General features: G+C 37.0%; 1 protein-coding gene across 1 annotated transcript in view; it reads right to left on the bottom strand.

Annotated features, from left to right (window-relative positions):
• PRIM2 (DNA primase subunit 2) overlaps window positions 1-21773 on the bottom strand; it is a 266125-nt gene that overhangs the window by 90597 nt on the left and 153755 nt on the right. The window contains exon 8 of the mRNA XM_058554093.1: window positions 17960-18027. Within this exon, the coding sequence (XP_058410076.1) occupies window positions 17960-18027 (68 nt within the window). The remainder of the gene's footprint in view (window positions 1-17959; window positions 18028-21773) is intronic.

Genomic DNA, 21773 nt, shown 5'->3' on the forward strand with positions numbered 1-21773 from the left:
GACATCATACTTCTAAAAATATTATTAATAGACAGGAAGATGGCCACCAGCCAATCCAGTAAGGGCAAGCATGGAACCCACGGGAGTAAAAATGACAGAAATGAAGATGTCAAGCATCAGGATTAGGAATGAGATTTCTCCTCTACTCATTAATGATCAGAAGGCATAACTTGGTTAGAGGAGTTCGTACATCACAGCTATTTAATACATATTTGAACTAGTTATGGACAGAAGAAGCTGAGGTAGGGAAATTTTTGGATACAACACAAGAAACGCAAATCATGAGAAGCATTATATCCAATGCTGTGTAGGCAAGAAAGAACCATGAAAAGATTTTAGGCAAGAACTGATATAATTAGGTTTACACTTGAGAAAGAAAGCAGTGTAGAGAATGACTAGATAGGGGAGGGACTGGGCAACAGAAAATCAGTTGGAGGAATATTGCAATATTCCAGGCAAGGGAAGGTGAGAGCCCGAAGGAAAGTACTGGCAACAGACGGAGAAAGGAAGGCAATCAAGGTAGAAGAAAAAGGAACCAATAGTGCTGCTATAAAAGAATAAAAGTCCTTAAGAACAATTCACATTAGCTCATGAAACTGGACCTCTGGCTATTACTTGGAAGTGCCGAGGGATGTTACTAAGTGAGATTCATAACAGGTACCCAGGGAAGGCGATGTGCCTTCTGCTATCTTCAGAGCTCAGGGTCAGCTTGATATCACACTGCTTCCACGTGAACGCAGACGCTACACTAATGAACTGTCAAAATATATTCTTATTTTCATGGTTTTAAAAAAATAGATCAATTTTATGAATGAACGTTTCTTAAGCATTGTATTAGGGAAACAGGGAAATAGTAAGAGTAATTTAACAGCAAAACAACTTCAAAATTGTTCAAGATATAAAATCACATGCTAACCCAGCAGAAAATACTGTTTTCTGTCCATTTTAAATAATCCCAGCTTTATTTTGAGAAACACTCACTGTCACTTATGCACAGTTTCTAACAAGGGGGATTCAGTAGGTGTAAAAGCTTTCCTGCTTCTAACCTTTCATAAAAGAATAAACTGAGATGTACCACAAATGCCATTTTTATCAATACAGTAGACCAAAAAACATTTTAACGGGGCACAAAATTCAAATTATGTCATTAATCACTATTTTGCCAAATATAAAGAGGAATTTTTGATTAACTAATCAGAGAATCTTGAAAAATCAAGGTTTGATTTCTTTAATTCTCAGTTTAACCACTAATTTGCCACAACTAAAATAAATGCAAGTCAAACTACACATCAATGTGTTCATCCACAAATATGGTGGTAAGGGATTAGGAGCTGCAGTGATTTACCTGCACTCTCTGTGCATAATTTACGTTTTATTTGCTAGAGTATCAGGTGAAAGATAATAAGGATGAGATGTTACAGAGTTGTCTCAAGTTACCAAAAAGCCAGAAAAGTAGTAAAAATAACAAAGATGTGACTCCGTGAGTATTCAATTACATTAGAATACTATATAAAGATATCGGGTTGTAAAAGGATATAGTGTACTCTTGCTAAAATGTAACAACTACTACATTGTACCAGCAAAATAAACACCTTCACTACCCAAACAGAACCATATAAATGCATAAAACCCAGGATGAACTTCATTTTTTTAATGCCACTAGATCGTCAGACTCTCTATAACAGACTTTTCCCCCATCCCAGTTGTTGTCCTTTTCTAATCACCAAAAAAAAAAAAGAAAAGCTTTCAAGAGTCCCTGTATAGCTGCTCAATCACTCAGCATACACTCATTAAGCACCTTTGTGACCAGGAAAGAGTCACAAAGCAGTGAAGGATCCAGAAAGCACAGTGTGATGAGCGCCACAACAACGCTGCACTGTCCCCAAGCCCACAGAGAGCAGGTCTCTCTAAAAGAAGGGTGAGAGGAGAACAGAAGCAACGTGCAGCATTCAAGGTTTTTAAGCGGTGAAATGGCACTCAATAGAGTTTAAAAATGCTGTGCTTCAGAAACAGACCACGGGATTCTGAATGTTGTTAGAACGTTGTTGAAATGACTGACAACGGTCTTGGCTAAACAGTGAAGCCTGTACAGCCTGAGTGAGAGACGACTTGGGGGACTAGCAGGGAAAGCTGCCACGAGAGGAAGATGACAGTCAGTGAGAACGAGGGGCTGGGGAGTGAAGTGGAAGAGGAAGAGATTACAGTCAAAAAGGATTTGGGTTTGGAAGCTTAGAGGTAGCAAGTGATGACCACATGAAAGTCAAAGGCCTCGTTGTTTTAGCATTTTTATCATTTGTAGCTTAACAATTTTATATGCATTAAAAAATTCTTAAATTTTGACCAGATTCATAAAAGTATATGATTTGAGTTTATTAAGGTCGTTGGAGGGGTTTAAAAGTGAGATAAGGAGGTAGCACTTTGGAAAAGTAAAAAAGTCCATTTTTCTCAGGATCTGCAGGGTTAGCATATATCAGATGGAGAGGCAGAAAGAGATAAGCAAAGCCAAGGAAATTTTTACACTACAGTTTAAGATGAAGAGGTTGGGTTAGGTGGCAAAAAAGACAAGCAAAGGCAAGGCGAGAAAAGAACTGAAAATGAGTAGGTAGGTCCTGAAATGCAGGTCTGTAAACAAAAACCGTTAAAATAAAAAGCAAACTTTAAATCCTATCTCCTTTTGCAATAACATAGGGCTAAGTAGCCATTTTAATGAAAATCTGAGGCTTTGCCAAGTTTAAAACCTTTAAAAATCTAAACATATGCATAAAAGTATTTTCCAAGAAAATAGAATTTTGCAATTGTGTATAACCAACCCTCTGCTTACACAGAAGTAATTCAATGTTTGTTCTTGATTTTTTGTTTTGTTTTGTTTTGAGGTCATGGTCCTAAATTATCAAATCTACTATAAGAGAACTCATGGGACACAAAATATATAACTGCATCTTCTTACTGTAGCATTTGTTCAATAAACTTACATGTAACTTAATTAAAACTCAGTCACATCTGAGGAACTTTTTCCTCCCATATTATCTTGCTCATTAAACAGTACGAGGTAAACACAGCCAGTTTTCCAATATAGCTAAAAATCACAGAAAATAGAAAATTGTAAAGCCAACAGTTTCAATAAATTAAAAGCTAAAAGGAGAAAAGTAAGACTTTCAAAAGATCCATAACATATATTTATGTAACCAAATTTAAAAATGATCCTATTTTAAATCCAATTAAATCAATCCATTGGGAGGAGAGATGGGTTTGAGGGATAACAGACAGGAAGGCATAACTAATCACATCCACATGGAACGAGTTTTCCCAAAACACGACCACACAAACATTATTTAATTTACAGAATAAAAATACAGTGGATATATAAAAAGATAAATCTCAAACAGACACATCTGCACATATCGGATCTGAGAGTCATAAGTGAAAGGCAGACCTACTCCAGGTCTTTGTAGAAACAACAGAAATTTAAGTCCTGTTCAATGCACCACAAATATCAATATGAGCACTTAGGTACTCAATAGGGAATTGCTTTTGAGTGTTGAAACTGAGAGCTGAAAACAAAAAGAAGAAATTATATGACAGTGGATTTGTGGGTCTCACAGCAACATTAGCTGGTTAAGAAAAAAAATAATCTTTTCATGCTGTGGCATTGATCGTTAGCCAAAGATAGGTCATCACACCTCAGCTCCAGGAGTGGTATTCACAAGCCCCACTGCTATGACATAAATGCCACGGAGCACAACTGATGGAAAGAGGGAGCAGAAGTCAGCTGTTCAAGGGTGACTACTTCTCCAATCATCTCCTTTTCTGACTACGGATGAAAACTTGAGGGGGTAAACATGGAGCAGTGGAACAGTTGCACTAGTTTAGGAATTAGCTGCAACTCCTCTTCATTTCGTAATTTTTCCAAGTCCAATTTGCCCAAGGCAATAATGGAGGCAAAACAGAACAAGGGAGTAAAGGGAGTCGAGTGATTAAGAACACAGGTTTCAGAATCCACGAGTCATGGGTCTGCGTACACTCACTATCTGTGTGACTTTACAGAAACCTCTTAATCTCCTTCAAGTTCCTCACTGGTAAACAGGGATCACAAAAGCACCTCCCTCAGAGGGTTGTTTTGAGGATCAAAGGAGATGTCTGTAACAAGTCTATCACCGTATTTTTCACTCAATTGTGATCATCATCATCATCCAGGCCTAAATTTATTACATTTAAATGTTATGGTTGTTGCTTTTCTCTATTCTTAACATTAACCAGTTTCTTCCCTTGAATATTAGGAAAAAAATGTATTTTTTTCCTACCTTCTTTATACTATCACATAAAATATTTAATCTTGAAGTAGGAGAATTTAGATGTTCTTGAATAACCTGATGATCTGCAAGGTTTTGTCTACACTTACACTTTTAGGAAGTTTCAAAAGTGCAAAACCTCAAACACTGGAGACTCCAATGGAATCCAGTATTGTAGAGCTACACTGTCCAATACAGCAGCCACTAGCCAAATGCGACTATTAAGCACTCGAAATGTAGCATAGCCTGAATTAAGATATTCAGTAAGTGTAAAGTACTCACTGGATTTCAAAGCCTTAGTATGAAAAAATAATGTAAAACTTTTCATTAATAATTTTACACATGGATTACATATTGAAATGATATTTTGGATATGAGTTCAATAAGATGTTATTCAAATTAATTTCACTTGGGTAATTTAAAATAAAATATGTGGCTCACATTTGTGGTTCTCATTAGGTTTCTACCGGACAGCACTGTTGTAAAGTTAAGGGGACACAACGACGAGAGACAATCAAGTGATCCTCTTGAGGACTTTGTATACCTGTAAAAAGCCAAGTGACCAACTCTGACATTTATTTGCCAAATTAAGATCAGTCGTGCTAGCCATAAGCAGAAAACAGCTGCAATTGTGCCACTAAAGGAAGTGCCTCAAGTCTACTGCAAATATGCTTGTTTTCACAACATTTTACTTGGAATCAACTTTTTAAACTTGAGCCACAGTTTGCCATTTATACCATTAGGGAAGCAATCTTGAATTCTGATTAGTTTGGAGGAAACCTAAATTGTTTCTTTAGGGAAAAATAAAGCTGTGACACCTTTCTATTTGGGAGTCTTTGAGGTGCCTGGCCCACCTCAACACTTAATTATAACTGTCCACTCTTCTCTCGATATGGGATATGAACATGGATGAATATGGATGACAGCAAGACCCTGGGCCAGACTGGAAAGAATTCCTCTCCCATCCTCGAGGAGTGTCTCTCTGCCCTTCCTCCCCATCAACAGAGTCTGAGTTTCATAAAACAGTACATATAAAACATATTTCCTTTCTTTGTCAAGCATTTCCCGATACTCCTGAACCTAAAGAGGTTAACGCTATTTACTGCTTTCTATCTGGCAGGCTACAGTTTACCATATTTTAAAAACTGGTGTAAAATAAAAAAGCAGTAAAGAAAGCATCACAAGTAATCAAAACTGATCTCCACATCAATGAAACATATTTATTTGGACCATTAAAAAGTAAGCTAATACATCTTTCAAAATGAACTGTAATCTCCTACATCATTCTATAGAAGTATACTAAGTTCCAATACAACCTTTTCACCTAAAGCCAGGTGTAATCATGGCACAAATGGAAAAACAATTTCAGGAAGAGTAAACAAAGGTTTTGTATATCACCCATATATCCACTTTTGCAATTGCAATTTTACCCACTTTGGACATTAAAAAAAAATACTTTGTCCACATAAGCTAGGCTATTCAGAAAGCACAGTCTGCAGTTTGGATTTGTGGGGTGGGCAGGAAATCAAGGGAGCCGACTTACAATATATCATTTCCTGCTGTGAACGATATCACACAAAAATTCATTCAATAGCTGTCACCACTGAAATTGAAATGAGTTTCTTTTTACAGCTAAATCCCTAGCAACTGGTATCCAACTTGTGTTAGTCCAGGTGATTTTCCCTGCAGTTATTCCAAATGAGAACACAATCAATAAAATTCTGTTATAAATTGAAGGTAAATTATTTTTCCACAAGCATGAAGTTTACTCAATTTTGCACTAAAAAAAACTCCCCAAAAAACTACCATCAAACAACATGCAGTATAATGATCTATATTTCTCTAGAACTAGGAGAAACTGTATAATTCCAAGAGGCTCACATATCCAATAAAAATCGAAATCAAACAGGTTTCCATATCAGGTAAGAACTATAAACAGCACAATTGTTACTTTTCTTTATTTTAGGCTGGCCTCATCTTTTCCCATGTGGTCCATATTTTCCTATTTATTCCAATTTCTAAGCCACAACAATCCAATGAACTGCAAGAGAGCTAGAAGCTGCATCCATTTTTCTACCAAAAATATCTGTACCTTACACATGTCAAAAGTCATCAAACTGTACCTTAAAATGAGTGCATCTCATTGTATGTAAACTATACCTCAATAAAATTGACTTAAAAAGTAAAATACACATATACACTCCTATAAGATATATTCAAACTACAGCCTTACATAGGTATTTTCACCATACACATTTAAAGCCCCCAACAAATATCTCTATTTTCATGAGAAAATTTTTATATTCCTTTACATTCTTAGTGTATATCCTGGGGTATAATTACCCCCAAATAAAGGCTGTTTTGATTTGGTTTTGACCCAGGATAGTCAAATGATTACAATAAAGAAAGGCTGCCTGAGAGTGGTAATGAAAAATTGAGGGGTTGGGGGGAGTGCAGAATAAAGTTCTAACATCCAGCAGAATTCATATATTATATTGATGGACATCTTCTCATTCCCCCACAAATAGTTTACCAAGTGTAGAATGCTTCTGAAACTGGTTATCACAAGTTCATGGCATTGTAGGATTGCTCCCTCACATTTGTTCCCTAATAACAGTAGAGAACCAGGGACACAATGTTTTTGGGGGTTTTGGTGGGGTTTTTTGGAGGCAGAGGAGATGAAGGGGACAGCTAATGAGGACTATTACTACAAGTCACAGAACAGAAGTCACATTACATACTTTCCCTATCCACTCCTTTAGTCTTGCACAGTCATTAATGATGGCTCATAACGCTTAAGGCTTTCATTTCATAGGTCAAAATAGCAAGGTACATAACAGTTTTGGTTTTATTTTGTTTTTAAATACATGTCTTCAACATTTGAACAGGTCATTGGAGAGAAAAAAATGGGACTTCTCTTCTAAGGTCACATAGAGAAAAAGAAAGTACTCTCAGTCTTCCATGATCAGTTCCTGATTCCATGAAAAAGAGTCCCAAGTCCCAAAACAAAAACAAAACCGGGGTGGCAGCCTGGTGGCTTAGCGGTTAAGTTGGCACTTTCCACTTTGGCAGCCCGGGGTTCATCAATTCATCCTGGGCGCAGACCTACTCACCGCTCATCAAGCTATGCTGAGGCGGCATCCCACATACAAGAGCTACAACTCTACAACTATGATACACAACTATGTACTGGGGCTTTGGGGAGAAGGAAAGAGGAAGATTGGCAACAGATGTTAGTGCAGGACCAATCTTCCTCAAAAAAAATACAAAACAAAACCAGCACTCAATTTCCGCAAAAGAGAGGATTTATCAGAGTTTTTCCTTGGAAATGAGAGAAAACCACCAGCTTTTTGTCCAAACTACCATCTTGTTTGGTCTCAACATTTAGTAGCTCAAAAAAATTAAATAACAGGTAAAGTTTTAAAACCTGGAAGTGTTTTCTCCCACTCACTCACTCCCTCAAGTGTTTTACTGAGGTCCCATTTTGCCAGCCCTTGTTAGGAGTCATGGGGAGATGGTGGTAAACAAGATTGACAAATTCCTCACTTTCATGGAGCTTACACAGCAAACAAATGAACATCAAACAAACAAACAAAAATGATCATTTCAGCTAGTAATGCTGCCGTGAAGAAAAGAGAGTAAGATAGTATCATAAAGCACTTGGGCTGACTTTCAGTTGAGTCATAGGAGCAAGACTTCCATAAGATCTGAGAAGACACACTGTCACACTCATTGGATGAATGTCCCCAGGAGCCTCCTATAGATTGTATGTATGCAGTATGTCCAGTTCAATTAAAAATTGAACTTTTTCTATAAAGCCAATAAAAAATTGGCTTTTTAAATTCACCTTGTATTATCTTATAGAACTACTTTCTAAATAGCATTATAAACCATTGAGAGGGCATTACACCTTCGGTGAGTCTCAGTAGTCTGTCTGTCCTCAGCCCAATGTACCAAATTTTGTTTGGTTTCTACTCTGAATGAATAAAGGTTAATTGTGCCTGGAACGCCAGAAGGTCTTCTTAAGTTAACTACACATTTAGACTCACAAGATTACTACAGGCCATGCATGGCATCAGTTGACTCAGAAAGATCCAGAACAGGAATCCCAGCTTTAAGCATTCCTCTGCTATGGGAGTTCTTACCACAGTCCTGCACAGGTGGAGAGATCAGGTGCAAGGAGATTATCTAAATGTATTTCAAATATGATATAGAACTAACTGTGCTGTCTGATCCAGTAACCATTAGCTACAACTGGCTGTTTAAATTTTGTGTGTGTGTGTATGAGGAAGATTAGCCCTGAGCTAACATCCGCTGCCAATTCTCCTCTTTTTGCTGAGGAAGATTGGCCCTGGGCTAACATCCGTGCCTATCTTCCTCCACTTTATATGTGGGATGCCTGCCACACCATGGCTTGATAAGCAGTGCGTAGGTCTGTGCCGGGATCCGAACCTGCAAACCCCTGGCCACCGAAGCGGAGCACACGAACTTAACAACTACGCAACCAGGCCTGCCCCTAAATTTAATTTTTTTTTTCGGTGGCCTAAATTTAAATTTTAAATGATTAAAATTAAATGTAACTAAAAATTCAGTTCTTCCATCACACTAGCCATATTTCAAGCCTTCAATAGCCATATGTGGCGACTGGATTGAACAGCACAGGTACAGAACATTTCCATCATCACAGAAAGTTCTATTGCACAGCACTAAACAAATTACTTTTTAGCTGCTACTATATCACAGCAACTACCACAATGCTTTCTCAGGGTTGGTTTTTTTTTTTTTTTTTTTTGGTGAGGAAGATCAGCCCTGAGCTAACATCTGCCAATCCTCCTCTTTTTTTGCTGAGGAAGACTGGCCCTGGGCTAACATCCATGCCCATCTTCCTCTACTTTATATGGGACACCTCCACAGCATGGCTTGCCAAGTGGTTCATCGGTATGCGCCCGGGATCCGAACCGGCGAACCCTGGGCCGCTGCAGCGGAGCTCACGCACTTAACCACTTGCGCCACCAGGCTGGCCCCCTTTCTCAGGCTTTTTAAGAAAGTTATTTCCCATGGCATCATCATCATTTTGTACTTTGTTAGCGCTTTATGCCTAACAGTATAAAATAACTAATTTTCTTTATTACTTGAGGATAATCAACGTTTTAAAGAACCCCAATGAGTGAAGAATAGGAAATTTAATAACTGCAGATAAAAAAACCACTTGAAAAGCATAAGCAATCATAAATTTTGCTTTCTAGGAAGACTGCCAGCATCCACAATCCAGAAATTCTTAAGAAATTCTGGAGTAAGAAGGCTAACAGAAATCTACAATGTCTAGCTGGGGATGAGCTGCAGGTTCTGTGACACGCAAGGCTTCATGATTTCTGTGACGCTGTGTGCTCCCACAGGATCATGTACCTCTACTATGCTAACAGGCATCATAATCTATTAAAATTAATTTAGTTAAAATTCTTTCTTTTCTGATCAACATTAAGTCCTATAAGAGAAGAAACCTAACACCTAGATCTAGATTGCTAGAACCTAACACCATGTCTGGCATCAAGTAGGACTTCTCTTAATGTATGTTAAATAAATGATAAGTAAAACAAACTCTTAGAATGCTAAAAGGTTTGTGACCACGTATTTACAAAATAGCTCTCACACCAAAGTACCTCCACAAGTCACAGCCACTGTGGACAACCTCGTTACAAAATGTCCTATTTACAAAGGTATCTATTTGCCTTGGCTGGATAGCCAGTCAAAGAAACAGGAAAGATTTTCCTACTTTCTTTTTACATCATTAAAAAGAAAATCAGGGGAAACCCCTGGGAAATTTGGTATTCTGTACTATAAATTAAGAGTGGTGGTTTACTTGTAAAACTGATGAAAAGTGGTGCAAAAAGCTGTTTTCAACCTGCCCCTCTTAAACAACTCTCACTGTAACAGGCAGATCAATGGCCCTCAAAGATGTTCACCCTCTAATCCCTGGAACCCGTGAATATGTTAGGTTACACGGCAAAAGGGACTATGCAGATGTAATTAAGGTTAAGGACCTTGAGATGGGGAGATTATCCCGGATATCCATGCGGGCCAATCTAATCACATGAGCCATAAAAGCAGAAAACATTCTCAGAGTGGAAGCAGAGAGATGCAGCAGAAGGGGAAGTTAGATTTGAAGCATGAGGAGAACCTGATGCGCCCTTGCTGGCCCTGAGATGGGACCCGCATGCAAGGACCAGACAGAGGCCTCTAGGAGCTCATGGAAAGCAAAAGAAGCAATGTGGGCAGCCTCGAGGGGCAGAAACGGGATGCTGGCTAACAGCCAGTAAGGAAACGGGGACCTCAGTCCCACCACTGCAGAGAATTCAGTCTGGCCAACAACACAGATAAGCTTACAAGCAGATTCTTCCCCAGACCCTCCAGTAAGGACCACAGCCCTGCTGACGTCTTGATTTTAGCTTGGTGAGACACGTGTCAGATTTCTAACCTATAGAACTGTATGATAATAAATGTGTGTTGTTTTAATCCACTAAACTTGTTACGGCTACGACAGAAAGTTCTCATCTTGATGCACTAATAAGGTTTAAAATCCAGCTTCGTTACTTTCACTGTCATCTTCAAGTCACTGGTTTGCTTGTTAAGAACTCTGCCCTTTCTCTCCTGGGCAACATGATGCCCTCAGAATAACTACCTCTCTTGTATCTTCAAAGCTATACACCACCTAGTTTGCTGCTGCTCTTTGTTCTTATCGCCCTCTGCTGGACAACACCCTGCTCCAATTCCTTCTTCATGAGTCATTACAGCATTTTTGTCCCCACTTTACATCACCTGGCCATACAGAAACTGCTAACATTCTGTAACTTTTCTTCACAGGTTTATTCAACCAAAAAAGCCTAAATACCCAATAAAATGCGAATGGTTAAGTAAATATAGATATATCTATCCTCAATTGAATACTACACAGTCACTTAAAATTGGAGCCATGAAAAGTAATTTTCTACTTTATTACAGTTATATTAAGTGAAAAAGGATTTTTAAAAAGTTTAGCCACTTTAATCATAATTACAATGCATAGAGATTACAACAAAAGCCTAGCAACGGTTGTATTACTGAGGTAGGATTCGTTTCTTGTATTTTTCCAAATTTTATATATTGTGACTATAAATTTTATCAAAAAACATTAAATGACATTAAATTTGTAACATAATCCACATACAGATACCACCTCTCACAAATAAAAGATTTCCTACCTCTCTCTTTACTCTACTTGATTAAGCTGCAGCAATTACTCCAGTACAGCCTTGATGAGGGGCGTGTGTGTGTGTCTGTGTTTGGGTGTGTCTGTGTGTAAAGTGGTCTTCTTTCCCTGATAGAATATAAACTTCTTGAGTGAAGGGACCACATCTATTAGCTCCTTTGTACATAATCCGAGTATGCATTACAGTGCCCTTAACACATCAAGCTGATTTTAACAAAATGCTGACTCTTGACAAGTACATCTCTAAGAAGGCACGAACATTTTCCATACAAATGTGAAAAAAAATAATAATTCAAAGACAATAAATAATCGAAAAGAATATATTCTTTCTAATTTATTAATATCTTACAAGGCACCTGGAACACCTTCACAATAATCACTGAGCTAAAAGTTTGTGTTGTTGCATGTAGAAAAGGAAATAAATAGTTTGAGGTACTGATAGACGCTGGAAACAGGTAATGAGAAAGAGCTGAAAACAACTGAAGCATGTGGACCACGTTAACGAGGCTCTCATCTCAGCCCTCAACTGGTGGAAGTCTCTATCTACTAAACCTTTTTCTAGCACATGAATGCTCACACAATTTTCTGATTTCAGAAGGAGAACTAATTCAAAAAGAAAACACTGAAAACTGTACCACTATGGATACCGAGAAAAGCTTTCTTACAGAGATTGCATTTCTAATATAAAATCTGTGACAGCCTATTCTTCAGAGGAATAAATAGAAATGTGTGTACATATTAACCAAATGTACTGCATTGAGGAAAAAAAATTTGCAAAAGTAGTCTGTAATACTACTAACTGAAGGAATTAAGGAAAATGCTGTCATTATCTTAAATGATTTTAAAATAAAGGTCAATATAAACATCTGCTTACAAATTCAGGATGCACTACAAGTTAATTCATGTGATACAGTCCCAACATATACTAAAGGCAATACTTCTCTTTGCTAGCTGGTTTTTATCCTTATTTGATTTCTATTTCATTGTTGAGCTGAAACATGCTAATAAAATTAGGAGAAATAGTGTAACAAATACATGTTTTTGAAATTAGTTATTCTTTAATTAAGGGCAAAACATTAAATGAGAGCAACTACTAAAGTGATCTGTTACATGCTGTGCCCCATTCATTTCATATCTTCAGGTAGAAGGGTGAAGGAGGAAGATAAACACACTGTGGGGAAAGGCATTATTTTTAAGGCAAAAAAAATCTCAATCACACAACTAAAGCTATCACATGTAGAATGTGGGCTGCAAGTTTTCCTCTCTAGTCTCGCCTGTTTGTACCTTACATTTGTATGTGACATAATAAATAAAAATAATAATCTTTAACACAAACCCTTGATAGTCTAATACCATTTTGTAAATATCATCCCGTGGGTACCATCATTAGGATAGCAAAGATATTTATTTACAATAAACTTCTACATTCACAGGAACATATCCCAAGACCTTTATATATCTCCAAATTAAAAAATCAGTACACTACATAATTCACCCTAGAAAATGCAGTTACACATGAGAAGGACAGTAGAGTGACATTGAGATGTAGACTCATTAGATGACATATATGTGATTTGTGGAAAGCAGAAATAATGATTTACACAAATTCTCTGGCATTTTGGAATTGAACATTTTTTTCTAAGTCTAAGCAAGTTTATTTCTTCCAATTGAGAAGTTCTTAGTATCAATTTTGAAAAATGGTAAAATTTTGTGAAATAATTCACTAATCTCTTTTGAGGCAAGGGAAGTGCAGTACTTTTCATTAGAAAAGTCAGGTTTTCTTAAGGTGAACTTCCTGAGGCTCCATCACCAAGCTTTAAAATAGGGATAATGATAAATGACCATCTATCATCCTCACCGGGTTGTTCTGAGTATGAACTAAAAAGCCAGGTTGGAAAGTACTTTGTAAACTCTAGCTAGTTTGATTTTTCATCCCATCTTCTCCTACCTCTTCTAAAAACTTGCCCCTTCCATTATTTAAACTTACTCCCATAGACCTCAAGTCTCCCTTAACCTGTATGTTCATCTCTCCAATCTTAAGGAAAAAACAAACACTTCTTCAACTATGAAGCTCATGGATATAGTCCTCTTTCCTTGCTCTACCAGAAGCAGCCTACACACCCTGTATCTCCACAGACTCATTTCTCATTTACTCCTTGACTCCTCACAGGAATCAGACCTGCATCTGTACCACCACAATGTGGTGGCTGAGCCACCAGCAGCTCCCATTTGTCTAAACCAACTGACATTATGTAGCTGTGGCCTGACTTTCCATGGCCTTTGACAGTGTTTTCCATTCCTTTTTGAAATCTTTCCCTTAGCATCTTTGATACCACTATCCCTTGCTGTACTCCTGTTTCATTCAAGATTCCTCCCTGGTATTTTTACTGGTTTCTCTTTTAACTCATCTCCTATCTCCATCACTGCCTATCATAAGTCACTTAAACACTGACGTTCTGCGGGTTCTATTCAGGGCCATTTCCCCTTTTCTTGTCACTCTACACTCTCTCGCTGAGTGATCTCAACCATTCTTCTGATTTTAAACCACACACACAGTGATGATCAGCAAACATCTCTCTCTGGTATAAACCTCACTCTTAAACTGTGGTCTGTATTTAGCTACTTCACTAAACATTCCCCCCATATGCTCCACAGACATCTCAAGTTTAAAATGTCTGAAACTACTGAACCTATCATCTCAGCAACATATTCATTCCCTAAACCCATCGTCTTCCTTAATTCTCCTTCTTAGTTAATGACAACATCATCCCCTAAGTGAGATTAAAGTTCAGTCCAACATGAGTACCCACTGTGAGCCACTACTGTGCTAGGGAGTATGGAATCCAAAACAAGTCAGTCATGGCCCCATTACTTAAGGAAATAATTTAGGGAGGAATACAGTTCAATTAATAAAATTATGTACTCTATGTTTAATTCTATTAGAAAGGTTTACAAATTTCATAATGTGTTTAAGTGCCTATCTCTCAAATGAAATCAAAACCGTAAATTCTTTGAATTTGTGTCTTATTTTTTCTATTCCAAGCACATAACAGGCACTCAGTTAATGATGAATGGATGGATGTTACTGACGAATAAAATAAGCTTGTATTTCCATAAGATATCAAAGCAAAATGTTTTTCTGTGCTTAGTTTAACTTTTAACTAAAGAACTAGGTTCAATTAAGAAAATTTGGACATATCACTTCTACATTCTCAGAATAATATGTTGTTAAGCAATATCCCAGATTATTAGGTTGGCAAAGTGTTATACTAATTCTCTTTGAGTGTCTAAATCCTAGAAAACAACTTGAGAATTTCTCTGTATTGCTACTTCAATTTTCATAGGTATTTGTATCATCTCCCAAATTAGTTTTATTGACAAATTTAATTAAAATGTTATTCATCATTTCTCTTTGATCATTAGAGGCACTAAACAAAATTAGACCTAATAATTATTCTCAGTCTCAAGCTCCTAATGTCCATCTGCTCTAGGTAACATTTAAACTAATATACAGTTCATGCAAATCAATGATGATTATTATTTTTTTCTAACAAGATTGTCATTAGAATCTTTTAAACCAAATAGTGTTCTTTCCTATTTTGACCTAAGCAAAAGGAAGGTAAAAGAAAAACATTACATTTAGACAGCCAAAAGAGATAATTTATATGCTTGAAAGGCATATCACAAGGTTACTTGGTACAACAGGAAGTGTCAAACTATCCACATCAGCTGCCACCCTACATACAGATGTCTCTGACATGGTAATAAAATGAGAAACCATTTGGTTTAATAATAATAAAAAAGCAACATCAGTTGGTGCATATTACATGTAGCATCTAGTCCTGGTTGCCTAGCAACCAGTCATGAGTGAACTCCACGGAGAATGAAAGCCCTAAACGAATGTACAGTTTGTGCAAGTTCCAAGGACTCGAAGAGACATGTCAGTAGTTAATCTAAATTCTAGTTGACAATTACCATACTGAGGTGGAGGAAGGAGAATCCATCATTATCGCACAGAATCAAGCATTAACTAGAGGTGAGATTCAGCCCTCTAGGTTTATATCTTCTGAACCAGTGGTTTTATAGGAAAAAACTGTGACAATATGATTTATAAATTATAAAAACTTTATGCAGAAAAAAAACAACTAAATATCACTGTTACAACATGCATTCATCCGTTCATGTGTTTTGTTAATACATAATGAATACCTATCATGTGCCAGATACTGTCCTAGCCACTGGAAATAAAATGTCAGTCACTTTACAAGCTCTCAAGCAGTTCATACTATAATGGAGTAATCAGACAAGTAAACAAGCAATTACAATATCATAAGTTCTATAATACAGAGGTAGCCTTAGGGTATTAATGGAAACACATATAAAAAACATCAGATTCAGATTGGGGGGTAGCGGGGACGGGAACTAAATGGTCCGGGAAAACTTATCAGAGGAGGTGACAAGCTAAGTCTCAAAGGACAAGCAAAAGTTAGTCAAGTAATAGAAGTAGGGGAAATGGAGAAAAGCATTCCAGGCAGAAGGAAACACATTTCCAGGGCATAGAGGTGAATAAGAGCACACTGTATTAGAGGAACTTCAAGGCATGTGGTGGCACTAGAAGTTAGGGTGCCAGTAGTGAAAGAAGAGTCCAAAGAGACAAGCCAGACTCCTTCCAGAAGGACTTCACATACCAGGCTAAGAAGTTCAGACCTCATCCGGAATGAAACTGAGGAGTCAGAATGGTTTTAAGCCAAGGAATAATATAGTCACTCTAGCAATGATATGAAATACTTTAGAGAGGGCAAAGCAGGCGTCCAGGAGAACAAATAAGAGGCTACTTACTATAGTAAGAGAGATGCTCAGGAGATAAAGTCATCAAAGATCTGGATGGGCAGGAGAGGGGGGTGGGGAAGTGACTCAAACATGACTCACTAACACAGTGCTCCAGGAAACTAAACAACTATCTACAGTATCTATGCCACTCAGTCCCTGAAGAAATGTTAGTCCAGAGCCCTGTCCCCCAACAAAATAATTATACAGAGGTTTAAAAGTGTATGTCTGGGAAGGAAAAGTTACTGGAGAGAAGGTTAGGAGAGGAGGAAAAGAAGAAGGGAGGGAAGGGAGGAGGAAAAATAAGAATACTAAAAGATATTAGAAATTAATATCCATCCAAGTTTCTCAAAGAGAAGTAATATTCTAAGTTTTAAAAGAATAAAAAGAAACCTTAAAGGAAAACACTATTGGTGTTTGGCTACATAAAACTTGAAAACGTAGGTACTTTGGATAATGCAACATAACCAAAAACTTTCAGCAAAAAAAATTATATATTCTATATTTAAAGTACATCAAATACAATCAGGAGATGCTATCAATAAGTGGGCAAACATACAGATAGCTAATCCCACCCCAAAACTGAAATGAATAACAAAATGTTTTAAAATCATTCTTAATAATAATCAATGCAATGCACACGATCACAACAGTATCTCTACGGTTAACCTATCAGCAACTGTTTCTGCTGCCCCATCTTGTTCAGGGTACAGTAACATGGGGGATCTTGTACAATATGAAAGTATAAGTAGAATAAGGTTTTTGAAAAAGAAATACATATACTAAAATCTTTAAAAATGGTTCATATGCTTTGACAAAGTAATTCTACTTCTGAAAACCTATGCTAAGGAAAGGATAGAAAATACAGATAAAGGGTTATATACAGCATTTTTTTATAAAGAATTGCAAATGGTCTAAATGCTCCCAAAGAGAGATAAATACACTACAGTACAGCCATACAAGAAAATATCATGTAGTCACTAAAAATTACATTTTTGGAGAGATTTTAATAACAGAAAAAAAAGTCTTACAATGTTTATTTTAAAATGAAAAAAATAGCAAATTATATAAAAGTATAATTTCAACATTGGGTTTTAAAACAGTGTAGAGAAAAGAAGTATTACTTCCAAGTCGTGATGACAGGTTTTTCCTCTTCCTTTTCTGTATTTTCTAAGTTTGTTTTTTAAATAATGAGGATATATTATTTTTGTATTTAGAAAACAAATCCCATCTATTTCAACTAGCCCCAATAAAACATGTGGGGCTCCCAAAAGTCTGCCTTCACCTTGCAGTTCAGTACATAGCTCATTCCTCTGAGATCTTTCTGTAGTCAGTCATCTCTACGCATTTTAACTTAAACTTACCAACTAGTTCCAAATAAACACTTTTATCGAATTAAAAGAGTTTTCTATAGTACCCTAAAGTCAAGGGTAACAAGCGTATTAGATTAAGAACTTCAACTTAAATCAAAGCATTAAAACAAGAAAAAAATTTTTTAAAGTTTTTAGTAATTGAAGGGGTTTACCCAGTTTAACATACTTAACCCATTTTAATGACTTGCATTTATAAGCATAACGAGGCCATGCCTTTGTATTACCTGAGGTGGTTAAGCAGAGGCTGAAGTCTCTCATCGGACTGCACGGCAGGCAAGGACCTGGCTGTCAACTAAAAGCAAAGAATAGGGTTAGTAAAAACAGCAAGGGCCAAATACTGAACATGGTCGAATACTAAATGCAAAACAGGAACAGGGAGAGCAGAAGGAGAGGGAGTACTTAAAATAGAAGGACATTTTTCTCTTTTTTAAATCAAAGAATTGTATAGAAAGCTGACGCATCATGTGATTAAAGCCAGCTATATGGCCCTAAGGCTTGTAGGGTATGTCAGTGAGTTCAGAAGTAAAGAAAAAGGAATCCAAACAGGGCCGGCCCCTTGGCTTAGTGGTTAAGTGCGCACGCTCCGCTACTGGCGAACCCAGGCGCGCACTGATGCACCGCTTCTCCAGCCATGCTGAGGCCACGTCCCACATACAGCAACTAGGAGAATGTGCAACTATGACATACAGCTATCTACTGGGGCTTTAGGGGTAAAAAAAAAAAAGGAGGAGGATTGGCAATGGATGTTGGCTCAGAGCCGGTCTTCCTCAGCAAAAAAAAAAAAAAAGAAAGAAAAGAAAAAGGAATCCAAACAAAGAATAGGAGGGGAGTATCCATCTGAGTTCATGAAAAAGCCTCTAGTCATGAAAATATTATCTTTGCAAATAAAAATGGAAAAACTTCTACATTTATAGCAACCAGCCTTGTAGCACTGAATCCTGGGATGATGAAGCAATTGGGGAGAGGGACCTCATTTATAGCTAAGCCACTGTGAAACTGGTTACATGCAGAAGTGTACATACACACACAAACAACCATGCATTCCTTCGTTCTGACAACCATATTACTAAAAGAAACCAAGACTATGTTTGTAACCATGCAAAAGCAACTCAAAGTATTTAATATTGAAATATGGTCCCAAATTGACCTAGGAAACAAAATTTAAGAGCCAAAGCTTTATTCTTAAATACTGTGCATCAGGTTGACAGTATATCATGGAAATGTGAGCCTCTGATATACTTTATTGCAATAATATTAATTATATCTCTATTTTTCTCCCTGTTCTTAAGAGGAAGCCCTCTTATGCTATAAGAATTTGACGCAAAGAAATTAAAAACATTCAGCCAAAGTAATTAGATAGCTTGAAGTAACCTTAATAAAACACCAAAACAAAAATAAAAGATAAATTTCTTCTGGATTCAATTATGTCAAATAGTTCTTATATTCTACTAATAAATCATTTGACAATTCACAAAAGGGAAGCTTCCTTAAAAGAAACAATAAACTGAAAGGTATCCTTTGGTTTTATACACAGCATTCTCTCTCTTTAATTACTTCATATGTTAATTAAAAATTTCCTGAAAACAGAAAACAGACATTTAATTCATCAAACCTAATTTTCAATATTATGCAAATAAAATAAAACTAACACTTTTAAAACATCTAATAAACACTATATTTGTGAAAAAATGTTGACCAAAATGCCATATATGAATTCATTTTTATTAAATCATATCTAATAATAATGGAGAAACATTCCCAATTTTGTGAGTCAATACATGTCAACAAAGTTATTGACTAATTTAAAATACAATAAAGTAAGACAATTAGTCTGCTGCAATCTTAGCACAACCAAAAGATTCTCAGTATCCCTAAGAAATGTTAAGTCTAGTATTTCATGACATATAAAATGTTATCATGGTTCTATAAACAAAACGCTTTAATACTTTAATACACCCTGTATCTGCTAATGTCAAATCCCTTTACAAAATGTCATTTTCATTGTTCAAGGGATTTCATGGCTCAGAACCATGCTCTAAAAAGATTAAAATAATTTATCTAGATATTTCAAAAGTCAACTTTCTGAAAACAGATGGAGCAGACAGACTGGGCTTTTTCAGTTGCTTCTGTCAATCTATAGATCACATGCTTTCTAATCAAACCATCTTTTCTAAATGAAAACAAACAAACACCTCAGTAACAGCAAAATATTCCTAAACATCTGTTCACTCCATATAGGAAACAGTTCTCAACCCCACTCCTACCTTAATCCCAGCCTTGCTTTCCTTTGTCCTAAACTGTTAATACAACATCTCCATTCACTGTTGATTCTGCCTCCATTCTTGCCTCTTCCCTCACTTATTCTCCACACCAAGGCCAGAGTGAAATTTTCAAAATGAAAGCTAACTACTCCCCTAATTAAAACCACTTAAAATCCCCTTAGGCTCTCAGGCTAAAGTTGTTACATCTACCCTTTCATCAGACATTTTCCTAAACTTCTCCTCTTGGGCCACATTGCTGAAACACTGGGCACAGGATGAGCGTGACTGACTACACAGCTTCTGCCAACCCCACAAGACACCACAGGAGCATACCAGGTAGAATCTGCCACAGCTCCAGTTTCTGGAACACATATGCTCGACGATTTGATTGCCTCCCCACCCCTTCCCCACTCCCGCAACTTATTTTCAAGTTTGAATCACTGACAAGAATAATTCCTAAACCATGGGTCAATGCTCTGAGTAAAATTATTTCAAGGAAGATTTTGAGTTTTCCAAAGGTTTTGCTTTCAACTTTCAAAACAACTAGCATTTTCAAAAAGAGCATGTATCTCTCCACATTCAGGAGATGAGGTAATGAAGCTATTCCAAAGCTCTTTCAAGTGGCCAAGTCATCTGCTGACCTTTTGCTGACGGAATGTAAACTTCATTTTAGGGACTCCTGGCTCCATCATTTCTTCTGAAATTTCTCTCTAAGCCCGAGCATGCACTGGACTATGAGGCGCACTGCATCCCAAGCACTTGCAACATACAGATGTGTAATAAATATTTATCGACTGTGTGACAAAGCCAAAACTTGCAACTGTGTAATTCCATTAATTGACTAAACTAAAAGTATATCTACATCTACATTTCATAGTTAAAGCTTTTCAAATTCCTGCTTTGAGCAAAGCTAAATCTAAATGAAAACTAAACTAAATCACAATTGTCAGACTTCCGAGGAAGTGATACACCATCATAACAAGATTTTCAGCACTAAGGACTTTCCTCTCCAGCCTGCAATGAGGATTTGTCTAGTTTAAATAGATAGTGGTTTCCACATGTTTTAGTTGTTTGTTTGTCTTTATAGAAAAGACAACAACGTCCTTGACACGTAAATCATCAAGAATGAAAGAGAAAGAAGATCTATCACAGTTTACATGTGCGAAGCCTAAATGGGTTTAACTCAGGGCTGTTTCATGAGAACAATAATAAAAGTTGGTATGATGTGTGGCTTCTTTCTTATTATTGTTGAGAAGTTGGAGGTGAGCTGTTAAGATGTCCTTTCATTATTAAGAAAATGTCTAGCACACTGAATTAATCAATGCAAGGTTTGTGCTGCTGCTTTAGGCAAGTATAACAGATTACTGATTCTTAAATAAATCTCATTTTAAAGATTAGTATCATTGAGTAAATCTTGCATTTTGCCACACATTTGGGTACAAAAAATAACAATGTATTTTGCCAACTAATAATTCTCCTTTTAATGACAATAAATATCGCATAGATTCAAAGGCACAAAAGACAAAAGAGAGTCTGGAGGTGTCCTGTCCAACCTTGCAGTTTTACTCCTGAGGAAACCGGGTTCTTCAGACCACAAGCCGCTAGTTGCTGGCACATAAGCAGAGCCCATGCGGGCACCTGAGATCAGGTCCCCACAGTCCAGGGCACCTCGCACCACCACAATACGACTCAAAGCTCTCCACACTTCGCACGTAAACCAGTCACAGAACTTTGTCTGATCCCAATGTACTTCTGTCTCCTCTAATTCCCTTTCAAA

This window comes from Diceros bicornis, chromosome 14 (assembly GCF_020826845.1).
Source record: "Diceros bicornis minor isolate mBicDic1 chromosome 14, mDicBic1.mat.cur, whole genome shotgun sequence".
Lineage (NCBI taxonomy): Eukaryota > Metazoa > Chordata > Mammalia > Perissodactyla > Rhinocerotidae > Diceros > Diceros bicornis.